Raw genomic sequence first — 16,846 nt, forward strand, 5'->3', positions numbered from 1 at the left:
AGCCTCCAGTATTTATGCTGCAGTAGTTTGTGTCGGGGGGCTAAGGTCAGTTTGTTATATCTGGAGTACTTCTCCTGTCCTATTCGGTGTCCTGTGTGAATCTAAGTGTGCGTTCTCTAATTCTCTCCTTCTCTCTTTCTTTCTCTCTCTCGGAGGACCTGAGCCCTAGGACCATGCCCCAGGACTACCTGACATGATGATTCCTTGCTGTCCCCAGTCCACCTGGCCGTGCTGCTGCTCCAGTTTCAACTGTTCTGCCTTATTATTATTCGACCATGCTGGTCATTTATGAACATTTGAACATCTTGGCCATGTTCTGTTATAACCTCCACCCGGCACAGCCAGAAGAGGACTGGCCACACCTGCATTGCTTGCTGTTTGGGGTTTTAGGCTGGGTTTCTGTACAGCACTTTGAGATATCAGCTGATGTACGAAGGGCTATATAAATACATTTGATTTGATTTGATTAATAACGAGAGAGAGAGAGACTAATACCGAAAGAGAGAGAGAGACTAATACCGAAAGAGAGAGAGAGACTAATAACGAAAGAGAGAGAGACTAATAACGAGAGAGAGAGACTAATAACGAGAGAGAGAGACTAATAACGAGAGAGAGAGAGACTAATAACGAGAGAGAGAGACTAATAACGAGAGAGAGAGAGAGACTAATAACGAGAGAGAGAGAGACTAATAACGAGAGAGAGAGAAAGAGAGACTAATAACGAGAGAGAGAGAAAGAGAGACTAATAACGAGAGAGAGAGAAAGAGAGACTAATAACGAGAGAGAGAAAGAGAGACTAATAACGAGAGAGAGAGAGAGACTAATAACGAGAGAGAGAGAGACTAATAACGAGAGAGAGAGAGACTAATAACGAGAGAGAGAGAGACTAATAACGAGAGAGAGAGACTAATAACGAGAGAGAGAGACTAATAACGAGAGAGAGAGACTAATAACGAGAGAGAGAGACTAATAACGAGAGAGAGAGAGAGAGAGAGAGAGACTAATAACGAGAGAGAGACTAATAACGAGAGAGAGAGGCTAACTAACCAAGACAGTAACCTGGGGAAGGTTTATTGTAGTATTATAAATGTAAGAGTTATAAACTTCCTTAATAAGCACAATGTCTTGAGTAAAAGCCAAATTGGATTTATACCAAAACATTCGCACAACTGATCATATTTACATCCTACACACCCTGATAGATAAACATGTCCACCAAAATAATAGCAAATATAAGCTTGCTTTATCGACTTCCAAAAAGCATTTGATTCTATTTGGCATACAGGACTGTTCTACAAAGTTATTGAAAGTGGTGTAGGGGGTAAAACATGACATAATTAGATCAATGTATACTGGCAATACGTGCAGCATTAAAATTGGTAAGACCTGGGCCCTGGCAGTAAATCCCCACAGCACATGGCCTACAGCAGAGCCTGGACCTGCTAGAGCAGTACTGTCAGACCTGGGCCCTGGACCTGCTAGAGCAGTACTGTCAGACCTGGGCCCTGGACCTGCTAGAGCAGTACTGCCAGACCTGGGCCCTGGCAGTAAACCCCCACAGCACATGGCCTACAGCAGAGCCTGGACCTGCTAGAGCAGTACTGTCAGACCTGGGCCCTGGACCTGCTAGAGCAGTACTGTCAGACCTGGGGCCTGGCAGTAAACCCCAAAAATACTAAAATAATGATTTTCCAGAGAAGATCCAGATCTCAGGGAATTAGACCAAAGTTCTCAATTGGTACAAAATATATAGAGTACTGCACACACTACAATTACTTAGGTTTAAATATATAGAGTACTGCACACACTGCAATTACTTAGGTTTAAATATATAGAGTACTGCACACACTGCAATTACTTAGGTTTAAATATATAGAGTACTGCACACACTACAATTACTTAGGTTTAAATATATAGAGTACTGCACACACTACAATTACTTAGGTTTAAATATATAGAGTACTGCACACACTACAATTACTTAGGTTTAAATATATAGAGTACTGCACACACTACAATTACTTAGGTTTAAATATATAGAGTACTGCACACACTGCAATTACTTAGGTTTAAATATATAGAGTACTGCACACACTACAATTACTTAGGTTTAAATATATAGAGTACTGCACACACTACAATTACTTAGGTTTAAATATATAGAGTACTGCACACACTACAATTACTTAGGTTTAAATATATAGAGTACTGCACACACTACAATTACTTAGGTTTAAATATATAGAGTACTGCACACACTACAATTACTTAGGTTTAAATATATAGAGTACTGCACACACTGCAATTACTTAGGTTTAAATATATAGAGTACTGCACACACTACAATTACTTAGGTTTAAATATATAGAGTACTGCACACACTGCAATTACTTAGGTTTAAATATATAGAGTACTGCACACACTACAATTACTTAGGTTTAAATATATAGAGTACTGCACACACTACAATTACTTAGGTTTAAAAATAAGCTCAACTGGACACCTTAATGAGGCAGTGAATGAGCTGAGAGAGAAAGCATGCAGGGCAGTCTACACCATTAAAAAGCTAATTCAAATTGAAATACTAAAATTTGGCTAAAACTAATTGAATATGTCATTGAACCAATTGCACTTTATGGCAGCGAGGTGTGGGGTCCACTTGCAAAACAAGATTTCATCAAATGGGCCAAACACCCCATTGAAACCCTGCATGCAGAGTTCTGTAAGATTCTCCTACATGTCCAAAGGAAAACTACAAACAATGCATGCAAGGCAGAATTAGGCCAATATCCACTAATAATAAAAACTCAAAAAAGAGCAATTAAGTTTTGGAAACATTTAAAATACAGTGACTCCCTCTCATATCATTACCAAGCCTTGCAATACCAAGAGCTGAGCAAAGAAAAGAGTCCCCTCATCCAGCTGGTCATGGGGCTGAATTCACAAACCTGTTCTACTAACGCACTGAAGCCTCAGGACCAGAACATCCAATCAATCAGAATAAACCAAATTACAACACAGTCAAAACAAAACTATATTGCTTATTGGGAAACACAAACACAAGCACAAAGCAAAATGCAGTGCTATCTGGCCCTAAATCGACAGTACACCATGGCTAAATATTTGACCATGGTTACTGATCAAAACCTTGACAATGTACAGGCTCAGTGAGCACAGCCTTGCCATTGAGAAGGGTAGACACAGGAAAACCTGGCTCTCTGTAGAGGAAAGGCTGTGCAGACTAATAACGAGAGAGAGAGAGAGAGAGAGAGAGAGAGAGAGAGAGAGAGAGAGAGAGAGAGAGAGAGAGAGAGAGAGAGAGAGAGAGAGAGACTAATAACGAGAGAGAGAGAGAGAGAGAGAGAGAGACTAATAACGAGAGAGAGAGAGAGAGAGAGACTAATAACGAGAGAGAGAGAGAGAGAGAGAGAGAGAGACTAATAACGAGAGAGGGAGAGAGAGAGAGAGAGAGACTAATAACGAGAGAGGGAGAGAGAGACTAATAACGAGAGAGGGAGAGAGAGACTAATAACGAGAGAGGGAGAGAGAGAGACTAATAACGAGAGAGGGAGAGAGACTAATAACGAGAGAGGGAGAGAGAGACTAATAACGAGAGAGGGAGAGAGAGACTAATAACGAGAGAGGGAGAGAGAGACTAATAACGAGAGAGGGAGAGAGAGACTAATAACGAGAGAGGGAGAGATAAACAGAGGGATAAAGGAGGTATACAGCAGTCAGGTCTCTAGACAGAACAACTAGAAAGAGGGGAGGTGATTAAAAGGTGTATGGAGAGTCCTACCTTGAGGTCTCTGTAGACGACAAAGCGGTTGTGCATGTGTTCTAGTCCCAGGATGATCTCTGCTGCGTAGAAACGCATCTCCTTCTCACTGAACACACCATGCTGGGACAGGTGGTAATGTAGGTCCCCTCCTACACACAATTAATACACGTCACTGAGTGTAACCATCCCTTCTCCAACACACAGAGGTGAGTGAGCAGAACACAGGGGTGAGTCAGCAGGACACAGGGGTGAGTCAGCAGGACACCGGGGTGAGTCAGCAGGACACCGGGGTGAGTCAGCAGGACACCGGGGTGAGTCAGCAGGACACCGGGGTGAGTCAGCAGGACACCGGGGTGAGTCAGCAGGACACAGGGGTGAGTCAGCAGGACACCGGGGTGAGTCAGCAGGACACCGGGGTGAGTCAGCAGGACACAGGGGTGAGTCAGCAGGACACAGGGGTGAGTCAGCAGGACACAGGGGTGAGTCAGCAGGACACCGGGGTGAGTCAGCAGGACACCGGGGTGAGTCAGCAGGACACCGGGGTGAGAAGGCAGGACACAGGGGTGAGTCAGCAGGACACAGGGGTGAGTCAGCAGGACACAGGGGTGAGTCAGCAGGACACAGGGGTGAGTCAGCAGGACACCGGGGTGAGTCAGCAGGACACAGGGGTGAGTCAGCAAGACACAATAAGAAGTATGACTTGATCAACATGATCTAGATTCCCCCTGAGAGACACACTCAGGATAACGCGGCACACATATTGATATCAGTGTGTGTTTAGAGCTGTAGTCTAATCGATAGCTCGGTCATTGTGTAACTGCTGTTTAAATGTGATCTGTGGTCAGTGTGTGTGTGTATGTGTGTGTGTTAACTGCTGTCTAAATGTGATCTATGGTAAGTGTGTGTGTGTGTAACTGCTGTCTAAATGTGATCCATGGTCAGTGTGTGTGTAACTGCTGTCTAAATGTAATCTATGGTCAGTGTGTGTAACTGCTGTCTAAATGTGATCTATGGTCAGTGTGTGTAACTGCTGTCTAAATGTGATCCATGGTCTGTGTTTGTGTGTGTGACTGCTGTCTAAATGTGATCCATGGTCAGTGTGTGTGTGTGTGTGTGTGTGTGTGTGTAACTGCTGTCTAAATGTGATCCATGGTCAGTGTGTGTGTGTGTGTGTGTGTGTAACTGCTGTCTAAATGTGATTCATGGTCAGTGTGTGTGTGTGTGTTTGTGTGTAACTGCTGTCTAAATGTGATCCATGGTCAGTGTGTGTGTGTGTGTGTAACTGCTGTCTAAATGTGATCCATGGTCAGTGTGTGTTAACTGCCATCCAAATGTGATCTATGGTCAGTGTGTGTGTTAACTGCCATCCAAATGTGATCTATGGTCAGTGTGTGTGTTAACTGCCATCCAAATGTGATCTATGGTCAGTGTGTGTGTTAACTGCTGTCTAAATGTGATCCATGGTCAGTGTGTGCGTAACTGCTGTCTAAATGTAATCCATGGTCAGTGTGTGTGTAACTGCTGTCTAAATGTAATCTATGGTCAGTGTGTGTGTGTGTGTGTGTGTGTGTGTGTGTGTAACTGCTGTCTAAATGTGATCTATGGTCAGTGTGTGTGTGTGTAACTGCTGTCTAAATGTGATCCATGGTCAGTGTGTGTTAACTGCTGTCTAAATGTGATCTATGGTCAGTGTGTGTGTTAACTGCTGTCTAAATGTGATCTATGGTCAGTGTGTGTGTTAACTGCTGTCTAAATGTGATCTATGGTCAGTGTGTGTGTTAACTGCTGTCTAAATGTGATCTATGGTCAGTGTGTGTGTGTGTGTGTAACTGCTGTCTAAATGTGATCTATGGTCAGTGTGTGTGTGTTAACTGCTGTCTAAATGTGATCTATGGTCAGTGTGTGTGTGTTAACTGCTGTCTAAATGTGATCTATGGTCAGTGTGTGTGTGTGTGTGTTAACTGCTGTCTAAATGTAATCTATGGTCAGTGTGTGTGTGTGTGTGTGTGTGTGTGTGTGTGTGTGTGTGTGTGTGTGTGTGTGTGTGTGTAACTGCTGTCTAAATGTGATCCATGGTCAGTGTGTGTGTTAACTGCTGTCTAAATGTGATCTATGGTCAGTGTGTGTGTTAACTGCTGTCTAAATGTGATCTATGGTCAGTGTGTGTGTTAACTGCCGTCCAAATGTGATCTATGGTCAGTGTGTGTGTAACTGCTGTCTAAATGTAATCCATGGTCAGTGTGTGTGTAACTGCTGTCTAAATGTAATCTATGGTCATTGTGTGTTTGTGTGCGTGTTAACTGCTGTCTAAATGTGATCCATGGTCAGTGTGTGTGTGTGTGTAACTGCTGTCTAAATGTGATCTATGGTCAGTGTGTGTGTGTAACTGCTGTCTAAATGTGATCTATGGTCAGTGTGTGTGTGTGTGTGTGTGTTAACTGCTGTCTAAATGTGATCCATGGTCTGTGTGTGTGTGTGTGTGTGTAACTGCTGTCTAAATGTGATCCATGGTCAGTGTGTGTGTGTTAACTGCTGTCTAAATGTGATTCATGGTCAGTGTGTGTGTGTGTGTGTGTGTAACTGCTGTCAAAATGTGATCTACAGTCAGTGTGTGTGTGTAACTGCTGTCTAAATGTGATACATGGTCAGTGTATAAATGTGATCTATGGTCAGTGTGTGTGTGTGTGTGTGTGATGTGTGTGTGTGTGTGTGTGTGTGTGCTACCATCCGCAGACTCTGAATCCATTGGAGATTGTCTGTAGATGGGGATGTAGATGGGGATGTAGCCTACTTAACCAGACACACGTCAGAGACTGTCAGTTGCGCATCAGCCCAGAGGGACAGAGAGCCATCAGTGATGTCCTGTCCCATTCTGTGTGACCGTGTACTTTACCATGATCCTCAGAGGGACAGACCACTACAATGAGACTCCTCATGGTGACTGGTGTCTCACCTGCAGGTTGAACCAGGCGAGACCTGCCACCTTTCAGAAGTCTTACCGTTCATCAGGTCCAGAATGAAACAGAGTTTGTCTGGTGTGTGGAAGGCGTATGTCATACACACTATGAACGGACAGTCCTAGAGAGAAAGAGGGAGGGGACGTTTTTAAATGTAAAGTCAGACAGGTCAATCTGAAAATGTGCTGTGCATGTATGTGAACACACAGTCAAGTAGGAAAGGCTTGTGTGTCTGTGCTAAAATAGTCGGGCAAAGCTCAATCTGAAAATGATACTCCCTTGTACTGTGTATGTGAATATACATATGTATAAACAGAGTGGACAGAAAGCGGTGTGTTAGACTCACCCCTGTGCTGACAAGGGACAACATGATTCTCTCGTTCAGAGCCAGAGTCTCTCCCTGCTTCATCTTGATCCTCTTCTTATCCAAACACTTCATGGCATACCTGACACACACACACACACACACACACACACACACACACACACACACACACACACACAGGACCTTACTGGTGCTGTACTGCTGAGAACTCACTGTTCCTGTAGGATCTTTTATCCCCTCCAGTCATTTATTAATGTTTATTTTCTCCACTTTAACCACCCCTCTTTCTCTGCAAGTTCATGCTCCTGCGCTACTCACATCTTGCCGGTGTCAGCCTTCCTGCAGCCGTACACCTCCCCGAAACCCCCCCGGCCAATGATACGATGGACACTGAAGTCATTCATCGTCAACTGAAGAGAGGCGAGCGAGATAGAGTGAGGGGGAGATGTAGAACGAGCGAGATGGAGAGAGAGAGAACAAGACAGAGAGAGAAGCTGACGTGATGTTACACTTCAGACAGTAGGCAATAAGACGTGAAAGAAAAGCCTTTCACAGGCAAAACATCACCACAATCCATTCAGTGAGTTAGAATAACACCCACACATACAAAATACAACTCACATGGATGTTCAGCTCCACATTCTTCCACTGGCAGAAACGAGTGAACTTGTCACTGATGAAAGAGAGAAAAAAGAAAGATGAGGAGAGGTAGAGAGACAGAAAGAAGGAAAGAACGAGCGGCGCAGCGGACTAAGGCACTGCGTCTCAGTGCAAGAGGCGTCACTAGAGTCCCTGGTTCGAATCCAGGCTGTATCACATCCGCTGTGATTGGGAGTCCCATAGGGCGGCGCACAATTGGCCCAACGTCGCCCGGGTTTGGCCGAGGTAGGCCATCATTGTAAATAATAATTTGTTCTTAACTGACTTGCCTAGTTAAATAAAGGATCAATAAAACATGTATAAAATAAATATTCCCCGGCCTACTGACTGTGGGAGTGTGGATGAAAAATGGATGAATGGATAATAAAGCACTTTATTCGAAATCTGGAGACAATGAAAAACTGTATTACTCTGGCCAGCGTGCAACATATTTATTCTACACCCCCGTCCCCCCCCTCTCCCCCCCGTCTTACCTCTCTATGAACTTGCGGAAGATCATCCCTCGCAGACTGTCACAGATCTCCACTATGTACGGCTGAACACAAACAGGAGTTAGTGAGTCTGTGCGTTTCAAGTTTCAACGTTTTATTGTCGATGCACAGGATACAGCAGGTGTAAACCAGTACAGTGAAATGCTGAACTTGTGAATTATTTCCCAACAATGCACAATAAGTGTAGTAATATAGATAAGAAGAAGAACGTGAAATACGAGAAGAAAAAAAGGTCAATGCCAGTACGTACCATCATTACAATGTGCAGGGCTACTAGAGTGATTGAGGTAGATATGTTCATTTAACAGGGCTACTAGAGTGATTGAGGTAGATATGTTCATTTAACAGGGCTACTGGAGTGATTGAGGTAGATATGTTCATTTAACAGGGCTACTAGATTGAGGTAGGTATGTACAGTACCAATAAAAAAGGTAGGACACACTTACTCATTCTTTTTACTATTTTCTACATTGTAGAATAGTGAAGACATCAGAACTATGTAATCATGTAGTAACCCAAAAAATATATTTTAGATTCTTCAAAGTAGCCACCCGTTGCCTTGATGACACTCTTGGCATTCTCTCAACCAGCTTCATGAGGTAGTCACCTGGAATGCATTTCAATTAACAGGTGTGCCTTGTTCATTTGTGGAATTTCTTTATTTCTTAATGTGTTTGAGCCAATCAATTGTGTTGTGACATGGTAGGGGTGCTATACAGAAGACAACCCTATTTGGTAATAGACCAAGTCCATATTATGGCAAGAACAGCTCAAATAAGCAAAGAGAAATGGCAGTCCATCATGACTTGAAGATGTGAAGTTCCGTCAATCTGGAACATTTCAAGAACTTCCAAGTGCAGCCTGAAAAACCATAAAGCGCTATGAAGAAACTGGCTCTCATGAGGACCGCCAGAGGAAAGGAAGACCCAGAGTTACCTCTGCTGCAGAGGACAAGTTCATTAGAGTTACCAGCCTCAGAAATTGCAGCCCAAATAAATGCTTCACAGGGTTCAAATAACAGACACATCTCAACATCAACTGTTTAGAGGAGACTGTGTGAATCAGGCCTTTGTGGTCGAATTGCTGCAAAGAAACCACTACTAAAGGAATGAGAAGAAGATACTTGCTTTGGGCTAGAAACACAAGCAATGGACATGAGTGGAAATCTGTCTTTTGGTCTGATTAGTCCAAATGTAAGATTTTTGGTTCCAACTGTGTCTTTGTGACACCACGAAGCATGGAGGAGGTGTGATGGTGCTTTGCTGGTGACACTGTCTGTGATTTATTTAGAATTCAAGACACACTTAACCAGCATGGCTACCACAGCGATATACTATCCCATCTGGTTTGCGCTTAGGGGGACTATCAATTGTTTTTCAAAAGGACAATGACCCAACATACCTCCGGGATGTGTAAGGACTATTTGACCAAGAAAGAGAGTGATCAAGTGCTGCATCAGATGACCCTGGCCTCCACAATCACATGACCTCAACCCAATTGAGATGGTTGGGATGAGTTGGACTGCAGAGTGAAGGAGAAGCAGCCAACAAGTGCTCAGCATATGTGGGAACTCCTTCAATACTGTTGGAAAAGCATTCCAGGTGAAGCTGGTTGAGAGAATGCCAAGAGTGTGCAAAGCTGTCATCAAGGCAAAGGGTGGCTACTTTGAAGAATCTAAAATATCTATTTTTTTGGTTACTACATGATTCCATATGTGTTATTTCATAGCTTTGATATCTTCACTATTATTCTACAATGTAGAAAATAGTAACATAAATGGAATGAGCAGGTGTGTAAAAACTTTTGACTGGTACTATACATGTAAACAGGGGTACTGGAGGGATTGTGGTAGTCATGTACATGTAAACAGGGATACTGGAGGGATTGTGGTAGTCATGTACATGTAAACAGGGGTACTGGAGGGATTGTGGTAGTCATGTACATGTAAACAGGGGTACTGGAGGGATTGTGGTAGTCATGTACATGTAAACAGGGGTACTGGAGGGATTGTGGTAGTCATGTACATGTAAACAGGGGTACTGGAGGGATTGTGGTAGACAGGGGTACTGGAGGGATTGTGGTAGTCATGTACATGTAAACAGGGGTACTGGAGGGATTGTGGTAGACAGGGGTACTGGAGGGATTGTGGTAGACAGGGTTACTGGAGGGATTGTGGTAGACATGTACATGTAAACTGGGGTACTGGAGGGATTGTGGTAGACATGTACATGTAAACAGGGGTACTGGAGGGATTGTGGTAGACAGGGGTACTGGAGGGATTGTGGTAGACAGGGGTACTGGAGGGATTGTGGTAGACAGGGGTACTGGAGGGATTGTGGTAGACATGTACATGTAAACAGGGGTACTGGAGGGATTGTGGTAGACAGGGGTACTGGAGGGATTGTGGTAGACATGTACATGTAAACAGGGGTACTGGAGGGATTGTGGTAGACAGGGGTACTGGAGGGATTGTGGTAGTCATGTTCATGTAAACAGGGGTACTGGAGGGATTGTGGTAGACATGTACATGTAAACAGGGGTACTGGAGGGATTGTGGTAGACATGTACATGTAAACAGGGGTACTGGAGGGATTGTGGTAGACATGTACATATAAACAGGGGTAAAAGTAACAAGTCGCAGGATAAATACCAATGGTCATGATAATCATAATAATAGAACTAGGTTAAGGTGTGTGTGTGTCGGAACCCCACTATGTGGGACGGCACAGAGACACACACAGGAGTTAGATTGGTGATGCAGTTTGTGTGCGTGTTCCTTACCTGGAAGAGAGAGGGAGGCACCTGTTTCTTGGCCAGGTGAGTCTGAACGTGGTCTACTGCTTTCTTAGAGAAGGCCTGAGAGAGAGAGAGAGATCGAGAGCAAGACAGAGAGAGAAGGGGGAATGGAGAAGAGTATGGGGGGTGGAGGAGAGAGAGAGGATGGTCATGTGACAGTCATTTCCAGTCCAGTATACCATGTAAAGTGTTTTAGATAGGTTGGGGTGTTGCATTGTGTTAATTCATGTCAACCTCCTCCCTGAGAGAGGACAGCATTTTAGGTGAGTTTGTTATACTGTGTTGGTTTGTGTCCCATGTTGACCTTACATGTGAACAGGAGAGGAGTTCCTTCATGATGTATCCATCATAGATCTGTCTGCTACGACACAACCGCTCCTCTTCAGAATCCAACTTCTCGTAGTCCTTAATCTGACACACACACACACATACACTTCCTCTGAAACACCATGGAATTAGCCTAATCTCAAACATCTCACATGACCTTTAATACAACTGACACACACTAGACTTCTGCTCTCTAACCACTGACTACAGAGAGGGAGAGAGCGAGACAGAGACAGACAGACACAGACAGGGGAGAGAGAGAGAGACAGAGGGGAGAGAGAGAGAAAGGCAGACAACGATAGAGGTGTGTGTTTCTCTCACTTCTTCGTAGAACTTGAGCTGTGGTACGGCCTCAGAGAGAGAGGCAGATAGAGGGGAAAGAGAGAAAGGCAGACAGAGGAGAGAGAGAGAGAGAGCGAGAGAGAGAGACAGACAGACAGAGGAGAGAGACAGACAGACAGAGGGGAGAGAGAGAGAAAGGCAGAGGAGAGAGAACGAGAAAGGCAGAGGAGAGAGAACGAGAAAGGCAGACAGAGAGAGAGGTGTGTGTTTCTCTCACTTCTTCGTAGAACTTGAGCTGTGGTACGGCCTCAGAGAGAGAGGCAGATAGAGGGGAAAGAGAGAAAGGCAGACAGAGGAGAGAGAGAGAGAGAGGGGAGAGAGAGAGACAGACAGAGGGGAGAGAACGAGAAAGGCAGACAGAGATAGAGGTGTGTGTTTCTCTCACTTCTTCGTAGAACTTGAGCTGTGGTACGGCCTCATCTATTTCATTCAAACAAAAATCCTTGAACAGCAGAAACCCTGAAACAGAGAAAACACAAACACACTGTCAGAGTTGTTTCTTTGACATTATGACATCAGCTTTAGGTGTGCGTGTGTGTGTGTGTGTGTGTGTGTTTTGACCTAACTAAAAGTTGGAAAGGTAAATAAAGCTTCTGGGGTCTGCACACACAAACATCTTTCATTTTGAGAAGTAGGCCTTTCTAGTGGATTAGCCTTAGTAAGAGAACAATGTCCTCATCTCATTGAGCAAATCCCCTATCAGACACACACATTGCAATGTGCTTGAAATGGACCACAATTACAGGGGGTGAGCGTCATCTTACATCTCTATTGTCTGCATTATTATCTACGTATCACTGACAAACGTTTACACACACTAGGACACACACACAATCTACTGAAGCCCGTCTGAACAGCTCGCAAAAAAAAGCCTGTGTGTTGCCACGGTAACCTCATCATAGCCTTCACGGCACGTGTGCATGTGTTGTTACAGCCGATACACCACATCATCATCAGCAGAGATTTTTCACATCTCAGATGACAATCAGTGAAAATAAAAGTTAATGTCTGTTGTGGAAGTATATTTTTGTTTATTAGAGTAAATATATATATGTGGCTGGTTTCAGGAAGCTAGGTGGCGTATGTTGGCGTCACTATTTCACATGAGAGCCATTTGAACGTATGCAAATATGGAGAGCCGTAAAGAGAACACACAAGGATGTTGTAAAAAACACCTGTCTCCAGATTACATCTTCAAATTAAGGGCAACCATGGCATCCGTGACAGAGAGGGAGAAGTCCATCCATGTAAGAGAGTCTAGCTAGCTACATTTTCAGATATTACAGGTTTCAAATTGACAGAATTCGTTTAAATGTAATTTTAAGTTAAAGTATACTGTTAGCTAGCTGGCTAACGTTACTTGTCTGACCTTTTAGTAATATTATTTAGTTGTTAGCTAACTAACATTGAACCTTGTTGGTTAGTGACATGCAGGGTAGTAACGTTATGAGTTGGGATTATGCGTCATTGTTTAGCTAGCTAGCTAGCTAGCTACATGTCTAAATAAAAGATTCCACTTTGCAAGTAACTATTTCAATAGAATGGTTATGATGTCACTGTGACAACTGTCGATAGACGTAGCTCTGGCTATCTACTCCGATTTCAGATGTCCGGTGTCAGTAAGCGTTGGCAAAAAAAAGTGTTATTAAATTGTTGCCAGCAGCACAGTTAGTCACCAAAGCTCTGGATAACATGAAAACAGCCTAACCAGCTTGACTGCTGTTGTCAGATCAGAACGCTCGGATCAACCCTACTCCTTCGCCAGAGCGTCCAGTGTGCACTCTGAACACTCAGAGCGAAATGCTCTGAGTTTACCAGCTAACAGCGTTGGTGACTAACTAGCTCTGTGGTGAAAAACACTCAGCTGAGCACACCCCTCTGTGGTGAAAAACACGTGGCTGAGCACACCCCTCTGTGGTGAAAAACACATGGTTGAGCACACCCGAGGTGAAAAACAACAACTAGCCTACGAGCCCTTTTCTCTTGACACTTCAATCACCTCCCTCTTCCCCCTTTCCTCCAAATCATTATTTATTTTGCCACACTACAATGACGCATGATCAAACACAATCTGATAAATTGATTGTGAGCTGTGAGCTGTGAGCTGCTAGGTTTAATTCTCCACCAAGAAGCACAGGTGACAACGGCCAGTGGGAAATCCCTGCCTAGGTAGAAACCTTGAGAGAAACTAAGCTACTATAGGTTAGGAGAGAGGATAGGAGAGATGAGGATGTAAGTAAGAAGAATGGTAGAAGAGAAGGGATCAAGGGACAGTGGATTTTAGGAGATTGGCATTTTCACTTCTCTTCTCTATGATTGAGTGACTCTCACTCCACACACACACGTTAACTCTGTCCTCCATAACAAAGGAAGAAGAGGTTATTTAAAGCATGGGGCCATCTCACAGTAACACATACAAAAAAAGCACCCGCTCCCTCACACACACACACACACACACACACACACACACACACACACACACACACGATATGACTGAGTGTGCGGTTGTTAACGGAGCGGTTGTGAGCAGTGTCTCTTCATAACCTCAGGAGGTAGAGACCAAAAGGCAAAGTGGAAAAGAGGAGAGAAAGATAACATGCTTACTACTGCTGTGCTTATTGATTCAGTTAAAGGCTAATTGATAAGCTAGCTACTATATTGTGCATCCCTATCGGTGAACATATCAGAATCGGCCAATATTATCTAAAAATGCCAACATCTGTATCAGCCCGATGTCCAGTTTAACGCTGATGTGCAAAACCGATGTCAAAGCTGACGTGCAGACCTATATAACGTAGGTACATGACATAATGATGTGCTGTGTTGCAAATTTTACTTGCCGTGTGCAACACAGCATTCCTAACCTAGCCCAAAATGTCCGCTGTGTGGATCAAGCAGTCAACAAGTCATTTGAAACATTAAGAACATTTCAGCGAGACACCTCACAGGCGAAATCCATTAACACCAAGATAATGGAATTCATTGCCTTTGACGATCAACCGTTCTCTGAAATGGGTGATGTTGGCTTTCGCCGACTGGTCGAGCACCGGTACACGTTGCCCTACCAGAGTTACACAGTAATTGCGTCACTGCTATTAGCTTCACAACATACTATGGAATGCCGTTTGGGTCTTTGCGTGTCAAAAAAAGATCGACATCAAACCACACTATTTGACAATAACACTATTTGAAGCATTTGACACATCAAATAACACAGCTCTATTATATAATGTTGTGTGTTCTGAATTTGCACGTGCAAGCCAAACGCCACCACAACTATCAGTAATCTGTCAATGCTGTACGTGCAAGCCAAACGCCACCACTACTATCAGTAACACTGTCAATGCTGTACGTGCAAGCCAAACGCCACCACAACTATCAGTAACACTGTCAATGCTGTACGTGCAAGCCAAACGCCACCACAACTATCAGTAACCTGTCAATGCTGTACGTGCAAGCCAAACGCCACCACTACTATCAGTAACACTGTCAATGCTGTACGTGCAAGCCAAACGCCACCACTACTATCAGTAACACTGTCAATGCTGTACGTGCAAGCCAAACGCCACCACTACTATCAGTAACACTGTCAATGCTGTACAAAAGTCTGCAAACAAGCAAACACCAGCCACGAACTATGTGTTTACAATACCGCATTGGGAATAAAGCATTTGTTCGACCACAACTTCTGGGGTAGCTAGCTTTAGCTGGTAATAAGCTAGCACCAATACAACCAGCCTGAAAGCAATGCCCAGTAGAAACTGCAGTCATTTTCATTATTCTTAGCAATGATTTAGGAATCCTTGTGAGTAAGTATTAGCTAGGTAGCCACTTGAACTTCAGTTCATGAAATAATAAATAGCTAGCCAGCTACTTAACCCTGTTGCCCAAAGTTAACGTTATAAGCAGCCAGTTAGCTTCATATGGCTAGTGAGGCTCGACCGGACCTGGTTATGTTTTGTGAAGGTAGACACAATAAGGATTTGGCAGAATAGTGGAATTTGCAGTTTGCCTTCAAAATAAAAGTACCTTTTTGAAAGTGATGCAGAAGGTTACAATTTGTGGAATCACGCCATATTTAGACAAGGTAATGTTAAACAAGTTTGGAATGTGAAGCAATGTAATGGGGTATCAGTCTACTTAGTGACACCCAAAGAACAGAACTGTGAAGAGTTTACACAAATATTAGCATTGTAGCTCTTATCTCAGGACGGTCACTGTGTGAAATCACCTCCCCAGTCAGCCTATTGTGTGTATTGACATTCATATTGCACTGTACAGCTTTACCTAAGGATTGGGGATCAATGAAATGAGGTATCAGTCTACTCAATACCCAAAATATTTTTTCCCAACGTCCTCAGAGTTATCAGACTCCAAAAACACCCATGCAGTATTGTTTTTCCTCTGGAATAGTGTTCAATACACATAGGTTGACAATAAATGTCTCAATTCACTGTTGTTAGAGTCCCGCAATAAGAGCTATGACGCAAATGTTCTCTGGGTGGCACTGAGTAGACTGATACCACATGTAATTTATCTACAATCCATAGGTAAGGCTGTGCAGTGAAATAAGTATGCCCCCAATGCAATTCTCAAGAATAATACATCCAGTGTGATTTCAATAGATTTGTCAAATTAACAAAATTGTCTTTTGTTGATTTTATATAACAACATTCCAACCTCGTTTAGCATGATCTATTCCAATTATGGAATAATTCTACAATATGTATTGATTTGCATCACTGTCAATGGACATACTTTTATTTTGAAGGCTAACGGCAAAGTCCACTATTGTGTCTAGATTCACATAGATGGGTCCGACCACCAATAATAAAATAAGAACTGTCTTGTAAATTAGGGTTATTTTAGATGACACCTAGCTATATAGTTAGTTAGCTAGCTAACTATAGCTACTGAAACAGATTGTCGTTTTGCTATGTTTTTGGGGAAGAACATTGTTTGCATCCATGAGCTAGCTAGCTTTTTAAATGACCAGCATTGTAGGTGCACGAGACAACTTTACCAGCATCATAGCATACGTATCGATGAACCGTTGTGACATATGAAATACGAGTGATAGTGTAATCAATGCAATAACTACGTAAAAAATGTACACGTTGCCTCACGGGTGACGCAGTGGTCTAAGCAGTGCTCTAAGCAGTGCTAT

General features: G+C 43.3%; 1 protein-coding gene across 3 annotated transcripts in view; it reads right to left on the minus strand.

The window, feature by feature from the left end:
• Nucleotides 1–16,846, minus strand: part of grk3 (G protein-coupled receptor kinase 3) — an 80,076-nt gene that overhangs the window by 23,086 nt on the left and 40,144 nt on the right. For 2 of the 3 annotated variants that reach the window (XM_036977035.1, XM_036977034.1), the window contains 9 exons: nt 12,065–12,138; nt 11,320–11,421; nt 10,996–11,070; nt 8,197–8,258; nt 7,685–7,736; nt 7,382–7,473; nt 7,085–7,184; nt 6,781–6,859; nt 3,800–3,930 (listed from right to left, as the gene is read on the minus strand). In XM_036977035.1, coding sequence (XP_036832930.1) covers nt 3,800–3,930; nt 6,781–6,859; nt 7,085–7,184; nt 7,382–7,473; nt 7,685–7,736; nt 8,197–8,258; nt 10,996–11,070; nt 11,320–11,421; nt 12,065–12,138 — 767 coding nt within the window. Of the gene's footprint in view, nt 1–3,799; nt 3,931–6,780; nt 6,860–7,084; nt 7,185–7,381; nt 7,474–7,684; nt 7,737–8,196; nt 8,259–10,995; nt 11,071–11,319; nt 11,422–11,658; nt 11,709–12,064; nt 12,139–16,846 lie in introns of those variants that run through there. The other variant, XM_036977036.1, reaches the window with a different exon arrangement.

The sequence above is a fragment of the Oncorhynchus mykiss genome, chromosome 5 (genome assembly GCF_013265735.2).
Source record: "Oncorhynchus mykiss isolate Arlee chromosome 5, USDA_OmykA_1.1, whole genome shotgun sequence".
Classification (NCBI taxonomy): Eukaryota; Metazoa; Chordata; class Actinopteri; order Salmoniformes; family Salmonidae; genus Oncorhynchus; species Oncorhynchus mykiss.